Source organism: Sinocyclocheilus rhinocerous, unplaced genomic scaffold (assembly GCF_001515625.1).
Source record: "Sinocyclocheilus rhinocerous isolate Xijiao unplaced genomic scaffold, SAMN03320098_v1.1 scaffold1222, whole genome shotgun sequence".
Lineage (NCBI taxonomy): Eukaryota > Metazoa > Chordata > Actinopteri > Cypriniformes > Cyprinidae > Sinocyclocheilus > Sinocyclocheilus rhinocerous.
The window spans coordinates 146,397-161,541 of NW_015640234.1; the positions used below are offsets into that span (position 1 = coordinate 146,397).

A 15,145-nucleotide genomic window follows, 5' to 3' on the forward strand; every position below is an offset into this window, starting at 1 on the left:
AGTTTAATATTGAATAATTAGATGTTTGTTGCGAGTGCAGTGCTTGCAAAGAGAAAGCCCACCCACACTCTTCTGATTGGCTTTTAGATTTATTTTGTCGTGTCATGTAGGCTTGTCTGGTATAGACAAATTGCTTGTTGATCTATGTACTATAGTAGTTTCACTCAGCTTTTTTTTTTGTTTTTTTTGACGTTATCAGACCTTGTCGCCTATCACATTCAGAGTATGGAGAAGAGTTGCCATAATATTCTGCTTGACATCTTCTTTAGTGTTCCACAGTGCACAGTATTGGAACAAAATGAAAGTGAGTAACTAATGACAGAATTTTCATTTTTGTATGAGCTATTCCTATAAATGTCTCTGGCTATTTACAATATATATGTAGAATCAAGCATATCCCATAATTAAACTCAAGATGTCTCTAAGGCTGAGCCATGCAGCTATCAATTACTTCTGTCAAATAAACAATCAAGAAATGATGGGGATCTGAGATCGTGTTGGTAAAAGTAATGCTCTTCAGGTTGTTATGCTGTATTCTGCTGAATATGGGCATTAGCCATGCAAAACCTTCAAACAGGTGCCACAGCCAGGCTGCTGTCATGTCATGCTTCTCTAATGTAAGAATGATCTGATTGGCTGCTAGGGTAGAGGGAGATATGTCAATAAAGATGGCTCAGTGAGAGAAGGGTGGAGCTTATAAAAAGCGGTGGAGCTACATAACTAAGGTATTGTTGGTTGAATTCTTTACTATTAGGTATAATATTTTCAAGTATAACTAATGCCAGAAAAGAGCAGCAAAAACCTCAGGCCAGCTGAATAGAGAAGCTCTGGAGATTGGAGTGTTCCTTCTGTCCACTAGATGGCAGATGCATTTGGATCATATCCTCGCCGTTTGACGTTTCTTGTTGTTTGGAAGAAGAGGAAAGAAAAAGGTTATTGGGAAACACAACTGTTTTTGAGATGAAATTAATCATAACTGAGACTGTTTCAGCTCCACAGCATTCAAATAAGAAGAATGAAATTCTACAATCTAACATAGATTAGCACATGGCCACTGAAATGTGTTGCTTACGTACTTAAGTTGTTTACACATTGTGGAATGTGTAAACATTCCTTCCTTCATTTTCATGAGAGTTGGAGATTTTAGGTGAAATGCATTTCCAAGATGAAAAAATTTCTTTACAAAATCTAGTTTGTGTCAAGTTCACAGAAATGTACGCTTTGTATCTGTTACCTCGTTTTTTAAATTTAGTTTAGTTTAAATTTAGTTTAGTTTAAAATTGAATGACTCCAACATGTCATGTACTGTAACCATCAAGTAAAAAGTAATTTAGTTAATATTATTTCACATGTACTACAATGAAAAATACTTCTAAAGCATTATTAGTCTTAGTTAATGCTACTTTAGTTCTGTCTGTTAATATTATTTAATGGACCTGAATGAACATGAACTAACAATGAGCAACCATTTGTTTTTTTAACTGGCATTTACAAATAATTAATAATTACTTTAAGTGTAAGTAACTGTTAGTGTATTGCTTAATGCCTTAACTTTAACTAATGGGTGATAAAATATTTTCCTTATACTCTGAATACATGTGAGTGCACACATCACAATAACCATTGTTATTTTTAAATATAATTTTTTAAAAGTATTATAAATATCTTTACAATTTTGGTATGATATTGTTTGTTCATCATTACAATCTTGTTTTTCTCACATAATTGTAGAGTGACCAGAAAATACCCTGCAATGGAATGTGGCAAGATATCCACATGTGGTCTGCAGATGTGCCCGGATATAAATTGTTGAAAATGAGCCTGAAAAGTTTGATTTTGGCCTGTCAAGAGTTCAAAGTGGGACAAAGCTCATATTACTCCCCCGGAGGTCACGGGTCACGACGGAATTATAATAATTAAAAAGTCACAGGTCAATGCCGGAATTCCACATATACTATAACCATATGGTATACTGAGATCTGGAGATTATTAAAAGGTCAAAGGTGAACCCCAGAGAGGGGGTCAGGTCAGAGGTCACCATCCATCAAAAAATTTGACAGGTCGTCCCGCATATTGACTACTGGCAATGAAGACGAAGAAGAGGATGACATAGTGTAGTGAAGTAATATGCTGTCGCCGGCCAATGTTATTGTCGTGTTTAGACATGTGCTTCAAGACATCTCAAACATATGTAGGATCATCTCAAACATATGTAGGATTGTAATGGAATGGAATTTATACAATTCTATACAATACTGGGATTGTACTAAGCATTTGCTTGTGCTCCACAGATGAAAGAAAGTCATACATTTGGAATGACAAGAGTGTGAGTGAATGCTGACAGGATTTTTATTTTTGGGTGAAAAAGCCCTTTAAAACTGCTTGTGAATATGCAGTTCATTGTAAAAAATTAAGAGACCAGTCAAAACTATGCATAGATATCTATACTAAATACCATATTAGACTGCTCCAGACATGTCAACGTGTCTGCCATCTTGGAACGGTCAACATTTCAGATGCTGCTCATCAGTCACTTTAGAAACCAATTTTTAAAAATACATTCCTTGTGAAAAATAATTGCACTTATTTGTACTGAATGTTCACTTGTACTGTAGTTTACTTCAAATCCTAAAATCATATTTTAAAAAATTTATTTGCAGATAATATATTCTTAATGAAATAAAAAGCCACTTAAAGAGAGACACTTTCATGATTATGTTGTCAAATTAAAAGTTTTAAAGGGGTCATATGATGCTGCTAAAAAGAACAGTATTTGGTGTATTTGGTGTAATGAAAATTGTTTCAATCATCTTTTGTCGTGCTTAAAAGAAGTACACTTATTGTGATGTGTTGACTAACATACAAAAGCATATGTAAAGTACTTGATTATAATTTAATAATTACATTTAAAGTTAATTTTTAATGTACTAATCATTACAAATATGTAATTGCAATACATATTTGTAATTATTAGTACATTTAAAATTACTGTATTACATATTTAAATACACAATACACACATTTCAATAGAAATGACATTACAGTATATTTTAGTTTACCATAAATGGTTGTTAGTACATTTGGCAATATGGCGGACAGCTTGCATATAGCGGCCCATAGGAACAGCTGCTAATGCGGTATATGGTTGTGCGGCTTTTTGTGTAAGAAAAGTATATGTTATGTTTGAGTCCAAAAGATGACCACAGTAGAATATTGTGGCTATATTTAATCATATATTTAATTGCACTGAATAGTATAGCATTTAATTGCACTGTATAGCATTGAATACAATTCACTAAATTACTGTCTGAACGTTTTAAAGCTGCAAGTTTCAGTTGATTCCAAGCTATCTATTCCTGACATGAGAAAACTTTTTCTGCACCAAGTAGATTCAGCCTCTCCAGCTTGTGCTGTGAATGCCAGTCTGTGAGGCTTGCAGGTGGTGAATGACAACTGAGGTTGTGTGTCATTTTAACATGCAGGTCAAGATTTCAGCTGGGCCCTTCAAGCTGGTTTGAGGTTCTGCTGCAGTGACTTTTGCAGGTTTTAGACCAGAATTAACACTCAGAGTTCTGCATTATTTGCCTCTGGCTCTCAGTACTTCACACACGTTTCTGTCCTGGTACAGCGTCTGCAGCAGAAACCCAAACCGTGGTGGGTGTAGTTAGAGCGAAGAGACATGCAGACCAGTGCATACTTAAACCCCCAGCCTGTCCCCCCCAGGACTATAGCTGCCACCAGGATGGCCCCTGCAATCGACCCTATGATGAGATTGGTGGCACTAGGACCTGTTTGGGCAAGTGTGGGAAAACGGGACATGAGCTTTGCTTCTCTAGATCTCAACATTTATTTTCCAGCAAAACCTTATGTGCTTTTACAAGGTCAAGCATTTTTATGCCACCTTTGCCTCCTTTAAAAGTTTTTTGTATTTTAGTACTGGAGGTCAGCCAATAACACTGCATATAAAAACTAAGTAATAAACTGTGGTTAATCACTTCACAGGTTGGTCAAACAATCTCTTCCTGTCTTCCTAAGTCGGTGCGTCTAAGATATGAGTTTTTTTTCTTACTCTGTCATAAATAAAACTGACTTGATGGTACTGACATGCATCATTGGGGTCACTGCACTTTAGAAAGCAGCACTTTCTCAAATCCCACCACAGGCCACTTCCAAAGTCAGAAACATCTGCTGCTATTCCATCTATAAGTCTGTAAGCACCCCTATGCATAGGAACAGAGACAATGTATTTTAAAGTGACAGTAAAGACATTTACATTATTATAGCCCTTTCACACCAAGAATGATAACTATAACTACAACTGTAACTAAAAAGTTATAATTATCATTCAATTTCCATGAGAATACCGACATCCATACATTTCCATGATAACACAATATCGCTGAAATCACTTACAGAATGATTTTTCCAGCTGATGACTGTTAAAAACATTGGCAGCCAATCACAATCCATCACACTATAAAGCGGTTGAGAATTTAAGCAGCTTAAAAAACAGAAGCACACACTTTAATAAACAAAAGATTATCATCTGTTGGTGTGGATGCTAATATAGTTATCGTTAAAGTTATTGTTCTTGGTGTGAATCGGGTCTCTACAAAATATTTCCTTTTCAAATAAATGCTCCTTTTGAACTTTCCATTAAAGGGGTCATATGATGCTGCTAAAAAGAACATTATTTTGTGTATTTGGTGTAACGAAATGTGTTTATGCGGTTTAAGGTTAAAAAACACATTATTTTCCACATATTGTACATTATTGTTTCTCCTCTATGCCCCGCCTTTCTGAAACGCGTCGATTTTGATTTGAGACTTTAGTCTTTACAACTTTACAGATCTTCTTTATGCACCAAGAGCTTGTAACACTCCAAAGAGAAAGGAAAAATTGAAATCGCATCGTATGACCCCTTTAATCAAATAATTCTGAAAAATTTATCAAGATTTACATAACAATACGAAGCAGCACAACTGTTTTCAGCATTGATAATATTAATTGTTTCTTGAGCATCAAATCAGCATATTAGACTGATTTCTGAAGGATCATGTAACACTGAAGACTGGAGTAATGATGCTGAAAATTCAGCTTTACATCAGAATTACATTTTATATTCAGTTAGAAGTTTTTTTTTATTTTATTTTTTTTATTCGTTTTTACTGCATTTTTGATTAATTAAATGCAGTCTTGGACCCCAAACAACTGAACGTTTGAGCCTTTTGGACATAATGATTTTCCATGTAAATCAATCACAAATCCATTCAAAATAACCAGACTGTAATAACTATCATTTCTGCCGTTGTTTTATGAAGAAGCTCCACTGTCTCTGTATGTGTTTGCATCTGTGTTTGTGTAGGAGCAGAGCAACAGACCCTTGGGTCCTTCATCTTCAGCAGGGGGCAGTACTTTTGGAGGGTCAGGCATACTGCAGTCTGTCCCCGCCCACGTTGTGTCACATGTACACGTCGCCTCATTATTGCACACCTATTTAAATTCACCATATAATACAAATCACATTAATTATTTCTGTGTATTACTGAAAGTATTCATTTCTAAGTATAATGAGAAATGGATGCTCAGAGTAAATGAGTAAAGCTCAACAGTCTCACCCCGTGACTGGAACAGACGTGTTCGTTGAGTCCGGTGGGACAGGAGCTCATGTTCAGAGACTGAAGAGGGAGACACTTCCTGTCCAGACACATCATAGATGGGCTGCATGGAGTTCCATCCTCGACATACCCGAGATCAGTCTGATCATCCAGCAAGACGTGGCCACCGCTGACAAAACTGTGTGTGTGTGTGTGTGTGTGTGTGTGTGTGTGTGTGTGTGTGTGTGTGTGTGTGTGTGATCCTGCCAGCGTAATCTCAGTGATACAATGATAAAATGCTAATGGCTGGAACTGAAATAGATTCTGATTATCATACATGATAAAAACGTACTGATCACATATTGTGTGTCTTACCTGCAGTCAATCAGTCTGCCCTGATGGTTAAAATGAGTAGAAGTGACTTCTCCTTTTATAGTTCCAATCCGTGGGATTTGGTCAGTGTTAGTGCACAACAGATATCCGCAAAATATATCACTGCAATAGAGACAGCACAAAAATCACAGTGACTCTACTGTAAAGAACATCCGGGGACCCCAGGGGAAACAAGAGGGTGCTAGAGGGTCTGTGAAAAAAGTTTTAACACATTCACAATATTTGACAATACTGTTTGATTCTGCTTCCAAAGACTGTCTAAAGCTGAACAACAGGTCAATTGATTTTATTCTATTGACAATGCTAGCTTTTACCAGAAATAAATAAATATGCATATTACAGTGTAAAATAATAATAATATCTAAGTGTATATAATCCAACAAATAAAAAAAAAACATGTTTGTGTTTCCATAAAAATAGTTATGACCAATCATGTTATCTATACTTGGTTTCAGTTTTCTAAAGAACAAATAAATCAAATCAAAAGACAAAGTAGATATGTTTAGTAACATTATCTACACATTTTCAAATGTAGTGTAACAATAAACATCTTAAATTACGCATGAAGCTAGTAAAGAATGAATGTTAAAACATTTGACAATGATCATAAAATATTTAAGCTGTTTGTCTTTTTTTCTGCACCTTTGCTCATCAGTTCCACAGAGTTCAACACAAAATATAAGAAATGTGCAGACTGAAACAATGATTCGAACTGAAAATGAAAGTAAATAAATAAGCACCATGATCTGTAGAGGTTCGCAGCACGAGCATCTGACAGCATCACTTCAAAGTATAAGTCCGGTTTTATGACCATTTATATTTAACTGTACACAGATTCCAAATGGAAATGTAGCAGGTGTTACAAAGTTAAAGTTTTAAAAAGGTCTCAGGAGTTGGTTGTAGCTCTAGTTTGTTATTTGTAACCATTTTACTTCACATCATGACGCTTTTTGAGGAGACTTGTGCTATTACTTGTCTAAGCAATCAAATGTATATATTTTTTTTTCCTGGTGAAAAACAAATCAATAAATAAATAACTGTGAAAAATCCACTAGGACATGAGACGTATCTAGACCAGAATATCATAGTGATTGGTGGGGTATTTTGACTTGGGCACCCATAGTGCCCTAAGCATTGTAGTGTTGAGTTCGTCATGGTTTATAACTCACTGCTTACTGCACTGGATCCATTTGTCTCTGTCTTGACCGCAGTTTCCCTTCTCTGAGCCCTCTGTGTTCCGCTTCTCATAACAGAACTTCTCCGAACTCGCAGCCTCTGTATGAAAACAGAAAAAAAGAGTGAAAATGGGAAACAAGGGAAAGAGAGAATAAACTTCAGGATATATATATATATATATATATATATATGCAGACATTTGTAACTTCAATGTGCGAAGTTTCCGGGGTCATTTGCTTCCAGTTATTTTAGCTGTAAAAAAGCAGTCCATTATGCTGCTTGATTCTGCAAAGTGGTATTTGTTATATTAATTTATTATTGCACTCATAAACACACTGGTTTGTAGTGCAAATAGTTTTACCATTTACTGCACTGTTATTCTTACAGTTATTAACCAGTAGCGGAAAAGAAAACTATGGAGCCTCTAGGGGACATGGTGATAAAAAAAAAAATGAGATAGGAGAACAAAGTATATTTAAATGCTTTTGTGTTCTCTCGCAAAACTTTAGCGTTCTATTGCAAAAGTATTGCGCTCCCCCGATAATCTTTGCTTCACTAGCAAAACTTTTGCGCTCCCCGAAAAACTTTCAATTTCTTGGGGGTGAAAGCAAAAGTTTTGTGAGAAAATGCAAAGCACTGAAATATATAATTTTTCCTCCTGTCTATTTATTATTTTTTTTTTACATTTTTGTATTTATTTATTATTTATTTTTGCCATCACTGTGTCCCTTTAGGGGCTCTTTAGAAAATAGTTTACTTCTGTGTTACTTCATCCATAGTGGAGCAGACTGCTGATTGGCTGTTAATGACAACGGCAAATGGTCACTCACTTGGACCCCACACATATTTACACTGACTGTCTCTCGTCTTGCACTCCCCAGTATAGCAGCGACCCTGCAAAGACAATAAAGTCTCACTAATTAATAGTGAAAGAGATATCGATCAGGCAGATTAATCAGCCAATTACTGGCCTTTTTAAGATAATTAACATCAATACAAATAACAGTGCCTGCTTGACCAAAATATGCTAATTATTTAGGGCTAATGCAATTTTCAAATATTTTGAGAAAGTATTTATATTTGTCTAATTATCAATTTAATACAGTTAATGAATGCAAATGGCTACCATTACTCTTTTCAGTGTTGTTTTTTTATTTCTCATAAGTGCATTTAAATTTCATTGATTTACTTCTTATTAATTTAATAAATTTCTACCATTATTATTACCAATAAAGTAATAGTAGAATAAGTCATCAAAGTTATGAAATTACTCAAATGGAAGTAGGTGAATTATGTATTAACCAAAAATGCAAATAAAAAAAAAATTAAATAACCCTGCATGACGACTCTTTGTTTCTTATCATGTAACTTTTAAAGTTAATTTTGTAAAGATATTTTAATTTATGTACTGACATTTGTCTACAAAACGAATTTCTAGGATTCAAGCATAAGCCTTTATATCAGAAAGGGCTTTAAGATCACAAAAGGACTTGGCTTCGCTCACCCTGCTTTCTACTGTATAGATAACGTCAATGGCCATTTACAAAAACCCTTATTGGTCGACCACTAATAAATAATATCATCATCATGTTTCAGTGGATTAGCAGCTTTAATGGCTTTTAATCAGTTTATAAATAATCAATTGATGGCTTGTAGATATGTATTAAATATGGCATTTCTTCAGAGTAAACTGGCACTGTAGCGGTTATGTTTTTGTTGTGGTTACCTGGTTGAGAGAGCAGAAGTGACCGTCCTGCTTGTGTAGGTTGGGAGGGCACTGCAAACACACACACACACACACACAAAAAGAAAGGTTCAGTAAAAACATGGATAATCAGACCGTTAAATGTCTTTCAAGTAGTGCTGATACTGTATGCCACTGACCAGCCCTGAGTCTCCTGAGCACGTCTCTGAAATATCACAATCGTTTACTGCATAGCGGCACGAGTAACCCCGAGGATAGAACTGAGGCAAAGAGAGAAAGAGAGACAGCTCTCACACATGCCTTTTGAAAAAGAAGTGTGCTTAATTGTATTGAATGTGCACTTGTACTTAAATAGTAAGGCAAGGCAAGTTTATTTATATAGCACATTTCATACACAATGGTAATTCAAAGTGCTTTACATAAAAGGAAGTACAATAATCATAAAAAATAATCACAACAATAAAACAAGGAATTTAAAAACTTTCAAAATGATTTAAAAATTGATTTAAAATGAATTTAACAGTTAAAAATAGGAAATTATTATATATAAAATACAGTGCAATCAGTTCGGACGTAGCACAGTGCTCATTCTTTAAATGCACAGCTAAACAGATGAGTTTTGAGTCTGGATTTAAATATGGCTAATATATGAGCACATCTGATCTCTTCTGGAAGCTGATTCCAACTGCGGGCGGCATAATAGCTGAAAGCGGACTCCCCTTGTTTTGTGTGAACCCTTGGTATTTCTAACTGACTCGATCCTAATGATCTGAGTGGTCTGTTAGGCTTATATTCAGTGAGCATATCTGCAATGTATTTAGGTCCTAGGCCATTGAGTGATTTATAAACAAGTAAAAGTACTTTAAAAACTGGTGTGATATGTTCAGATTTTCTGGTTCTAGTCAGAATTCTGGCAGTAGCATTCTGTATGAGCTGCAGCTGTCTAATAATTTTCTTGGGAAGGCCGGTGAGAAGACCATTACAATAGTCCACCCTGCTGGTGATAAAGGCATGAACAAGTTTCTCCGAGTCTTGACTGGAACCAGAACATCTAATTCTTGCAATGTTTTTAAGATGATAGTATGCTGATTTAGTTACTGCTTTGACATGACTACTGAAACTAAGGTCTGACTACAGAATCACACAAAGATTCTTGACTTGATTTTTAGTGTTTGTCCCCTACGAGTCAAGGTATGCATTCACCTTGAGAACTTCATCTTTGTTTCCAAATGCAATGACTTCAGTTTTTTCCTTGTTTAACTCAAGAAAGTTCTCGCACATCCAACCGTTACTTTCAGTTTTGTGTGAACCCTTGGTATTTCTAACTGACTTGATCCTAATGATCTGAGTGGTCTGTTAGGTTTATATTCAGTGAACATATCTGCTATGTATTTAGGTCCTAGGCCATTGAGTGATTTATAAACGAGTAAAAGTACTTTAAAATCAATCCTAAATATAACTGGAAGCCAGTGTAAGGACCTGAGGACTGGTGTAATATGCTCAGATTTTCTGGTTCTAGTCAGAATTCTGGCAGCAGCGTTCTGGATGAGCTGCAGCTGTCTAATGGTCTTCTTGGGAAGGCCGGTGAGGAGACCATTACAATAGTCCACCCTGCTAGTGATAAAGGCATGAACAAGTTTCTCCAAGTCTTGACTGGAAACAAAACATCTAATTCTTGCAATGTTTTTGAGATGATAGTATGCTGATTTAGTTACTGCTTTGACATGACTACTGAAACTAAGGTCTGTCTCCAGAATCACACCAAGATTCCTGACTTTATTTTTAGTTGTTAGACCCCTAGAGTCAAGGTATGCATTCACCTTGAGAACTTCATCTTTGTTTCCAAATGCAATGACTTCAGTTTTTTCCTTGTTTAACTGAAGAAAGTTCTCGCACATCCAACTGTTAATTTCATCAATGCATTGGCAGAGGGAGTCAATGGGGCTGTAGTCATTTGGAGATAAGGCTAGGTAAATCTGGGTATCATCTGCATAGCTGTGATAGGCGATTTGGTTCTTTCTCATTATTTGACTTAGTGGGAGCATATACAGGCTAAACAAGAGCGGTGCAAGAATTGAGCCTTGTGGGACTCTGCATGTCATGGACGTCCACTTAGACTTATGCTCTCCTATACTCACATAATAACCTCTCCCTTCTAAGTATGACCTGAACCATTTGATTGCCATCCCAGAAAGCCCGACCCAGTTTTCCAGTCTCTCTAGTAGTATGTTATGATCGACAGTGTCAAACGCAGCACTGAGATCTAGTAGTACCAGCACTGATATTTTGCCAGATTCAGAATTTAAGCGAATATCATTTATTATCTTAATGAGTGCTGTCTCTGTGCTGTGATGCGGTCGAAAACCAGATTGAAAATTTTCCAGGTATCCATTTGAGTTTAAGTATTTGTTCAGCTGATTAATGACTACCTTTTCAATAATCTTTCCTATAAAAGGAAGATTTGATATTGGTCTATAGTTGCTCAATATGGTGTTATCAAGATTGCTCTTTTTCAGAAGGGGTTTAACAACTGCAGTTTTCAGGGAGTTTGGAAAAGTCCCAGAAAGAAGTGAGGTGTTAACCACTCGTAAGAGATCTGCTTCTAAACAGTTAAGCACACTTTTGAAAAAAGATGTGGGTAGTGTGTCAAGATAGCAGGTTGACGATTTAAGGTGCTGTACTATTTCTTCCAAAATTTTGCTATCAATTGCTTCAAAAACAGACATAGTGACATCTTTTTGAAATTGCGGTCGAATCTGTCTGACCTATGCATAACTTGAGGATGTGCTAATCGCCTTCCTGATATTATTGATCTTCTCAGAAAAGAAGGAAGCAAACTCATTGCATTTGCTGTCGGAGAGCATTTCACAGGCAATCTGACTTGCGGGGTTTGTCAGTCTCTCAACAGTAGCAAAAAGAGTGCGAGTGTTGTTTAAGCTCCGCATGTCATGGACGTCCACTTAGACTTATGCTCTCCTATACTCACATAATAACCTCTCCCTTCTAAGTATGACCTGAACCATTTGATTGCCATCCCAGAAAGCCCGACCCAGTTTTCCAGTCTCTCTAGTAGTATGTTATGATCGACAGTGTCAAACGCAGCACTGAGATCTAGTAGTACCAGCACTGATATTTTGCCAGATTCAGAATTTAAGCGAATATCATTTATTATCTTAATGAGCGCTGTCTCTGTGCTGTGATGCGGTCGAAAACCAGATTGAAAATTGTCCAGGTATCCATTTGAGTTTAAGTATTTGTTCAGCTGATTAAAGACTACCTTTTCAATAATCTTTCCTATAAAAGGAAGGTTTGATATTGGTCTATAGTTGCTCAATATGGTGTTATCAAGATTGCTCTTTTTCAGAAGGGGTTTAACAACTGCAGTTTTCAGGGAGTTTGGAAAAGTCCCATAAAGAAGTGAGGCGTTCACCACTTCTAAGAGATCTGCTTCTAAACAGTTAAGCACCCTTTTGAAAAAATATGTGGGAAGTGTGTCAAGATAGCAGGTTGACGATTTAAGGTGCTGTACTATTTCTTCCAAAATTTTGCTATCAATTTCTTCAAAAGCAGACATAGTATCTTCTTTTTGATATTGTGGTCGAATCTGTCTAACCTCTGCATAACTTGGGGATGTGCTAATCGCCTTCCTGATATTATTGATCTTCTCAGAAAAGAAGGAAGCAAACTCATTGCATTTGCTGTCGGAGAGCATTTCACTGGCAATCTGACTTGCGGGGTTTGTCAGTCTCTCAACAGTAGCAAAAAGAGTGCGAGAGTTGTTTAAGTTACTGTTTATAAGGTTTGAGAAGAAAGTCTGTCTGGCTGTGGCTAGCTCCACATTGAAAGCATGAAGGTTGTCTTTATAGATGCTATAGTGAATTTCAAGTTTCGTCTTCCGCCACATCCGCTCAGCTTTTCTGCATTGTCTTTTCATACTCTGTACTGCTGTTGATTTTCTCCAGGGTGCTTTTTGTCTGCCAGTCTTCTTGCTTACTTTCACAGGAGCAATATCATCAATAACATTCTTAAGTTTTGAGATAAAGGAATCAAGGAGAAGATCAACAGAGTCTGCAGAAATGCTTGGTGTTAAAGATATAGCCTCCATAAATAGCACACTAGTGTTTTCGTTAATGCATCTCTTTCTGACAGAGACAGATATAGATTCAGTGGTAGCAGAGATCAATATATCAAAGAAAATACAGAAGTGATCAGATAGTGCTACATCCTTAATAACAATGGATGAAATGTTTAAACCTCTACTGATGATTAAATCTAGAGTATGTCCACGATTGTGTGTGGGTTCATGCACATGCTGAATCAGGTCAAAAGTGTTTAAAACAGTTATAATTTATTTTGTAGTTTTGTTTTCTGCATTATCTATGTGAATATTAAAATCCCCTGCAATAGCAAAACAGTCAAACTCTGAGGAAATCATTGATAGCATTTCTGTGAACTCTTCAGCAAAGGCTGGAGAGTATTTTGGAGGCCTGTAAATAATAATAAACAGAATGCGTGGAGCACCTTTCAACACAATCCCTAGATATTCAAAAGACAAGTACTGACCAAATGACACTTGCTTGCATTGATAGACATCTTTAAATAGAGCAGCTACACCTCCACCTCTCCTAACAGTCCTGCAAACACTCATGAAAGTAAAGTTAGGCATAAATAGCACACTATTGTTCTCGTTAATGCATCTCTTTCTGACAGAGACAGATCTAGATTCAGTGGTAGCAGAGATCAATATATCAAAAAAAATACAGAAGTGATCAGATAGTGCTACATCCTTAATAGCAATGGATGAAATGTTTAGACCTCTGCTGATGATTAAATCTAGAGTGTGTCCACGATTGTGTGTGGGGTCCATGCACATACTGAATCAGTTCAAACGCGTTTAAAACAGTTATAATTTCTTTTGTAGTTTTGATTTGTGCATTATCTACAGGTATGTGAATATTAAAATCCCGTGCATTAGCAAAACAGTCAAACTCTGATAACAGTTCTGTGAACTCTTTAACAAAGGCTGGAGAGTATTTTGGAGGCCTGTAAATAATGATAAACAGAATGCGTGGAGCACCTTTCAACACAATCCCTAGAACAGGAGTGCCCCTAGAACAGGTCTTCAGACATGCTGTGGTTGACGCAGATGCCTCAACCACCGGCTGGGGGGCCACGTACAACGGGCTGCAGTGTCAGGGGTACATATTTTAAAAAATACATTTTTAATAAATAAAAATATATTTAAAAAAATGACTGTACTGTATGACTGACTCTCACCAGACATGTGTTATTGCAGCAGGGTCCGTCGCTGCAGTGAGCACCGTTAGACAGAGAACACTTTTTACAGCACTCTTTAATGCACTCCTATATCACACACACACACACACACACACGTAAGTACACACAAAGCTGAATACTGTAAGCTTATATAATATATATGTATATATACATTTTTTTTGAGTGCTGTCTAGTGTATCACATGAACTCACTTCTCTTGGTCCACAGTCACACTCTTCTCCCACTTCCACATATGCAAAAACAGGCATCACAATCTTGGTGAAGACATTTCCAAACAGCTTTCTGAGGCAAACAGATGTGATATGAAATTTTCAGCATATGTACTCAGTTACAGCTAAAGGCATTTGAAAAAATGGAGTCACATATAGACATTATCTATTATCTATATACGATTTCGCTAAATAGATATAAAAAACGTACTTATGTATGTGGCATGTAGACACATTAAACTGATCGTCATAACCAAATTAAGCTAATATTACAGTTTAAATGCTTACATTAATCAGAATAAAGATGACCGTATTCAGAATATCCACCACAACTGAACATGCATGTCCATTCTTGTGAAAAAGAAATGCGCTTAATTGTTCTGAATGTGTACTTGTAGTGTATTTTTTAAAGCTTAAAAGTATTTAAAAAAAACTGTATTTGCAGATAATATATTATTAATGAAATAAGGCCACTTAAGTGTATTTAAATAGAGTTCACTTTCATGACTGTTTCGTAATAATAATATAATTGCTCTGTGTACCCATAAGTACACATGAACTAGACGAAATGACTAGCAACATGGGCACACTTTATTTTCTATAGCGCCTTTAAAAGGTACATCTCAAAGCGCTTTACATGTATAAAAAGGATAAAATAATAACAATAAATAAAATTAAATAAAAGTAAAATAAACACCATTCATATGACACAGAGAAATCACTTAAAAGCTATTCTGAAAAAAAAAAAAAAAAAAAAAAAACATTTT

The 15,145-nt window shown here is 36.0% G+C and overlaps 1 protein-coding gene across 1 annotated transcript in view; it reads right to left on the bottom strand.

Annotated features, from left to right (window-relative positions):
* Positions 1–855: 855 nt before the first annotated feature.
* LOC107752598 (disintegrin and metalloproteinase domain-containing protein 23-like) overlaps positions 856–15,145 on the bottom strand; it is a 41,072-nt gene continuing 26,782 nt past the window's right edge. The window contains exons 14-24 of the mRNA XM_016568610.1: positions 14,361–14,447; positions 14,149–14,235; positions 9,051–9,131; positions 8,893–8,943; positions 7,997–8,060; positions 7,160–7,265; positions 5,973–6,092; positions 5,619–5,787; positions 5,382–5,493; positions 3,698–3,788; positions 856–901 (exon numbers count right to left, since the gene is read on the bottom strand). Coding sequence (XP_016424096.1) covers positions 856–901; positions 3,698–3,788; positions 5,382–5,493; positions 5,619–5,787; positions 5,973–6,092; positions 7,160–7,265; positions 7,997–8,060; positions 8,893–8,943; positions 9,051–9,131; positions 14,149–14,235; positions 14,361–14,447 — 1,014 coding nt within the window. The remainder of the gene's footprint in view (positions 902–3,697; positions 3,789–5,381; positions 5,494–5,618; positions 5,788–5,972; positions 6,093–7,159; positions 7,266–7,996; positions 8,061–8,892; positions 8,944–9,050; positions 9,132–14,148; positions 14,236–14,360; positions 14,448–15,145) is intronic.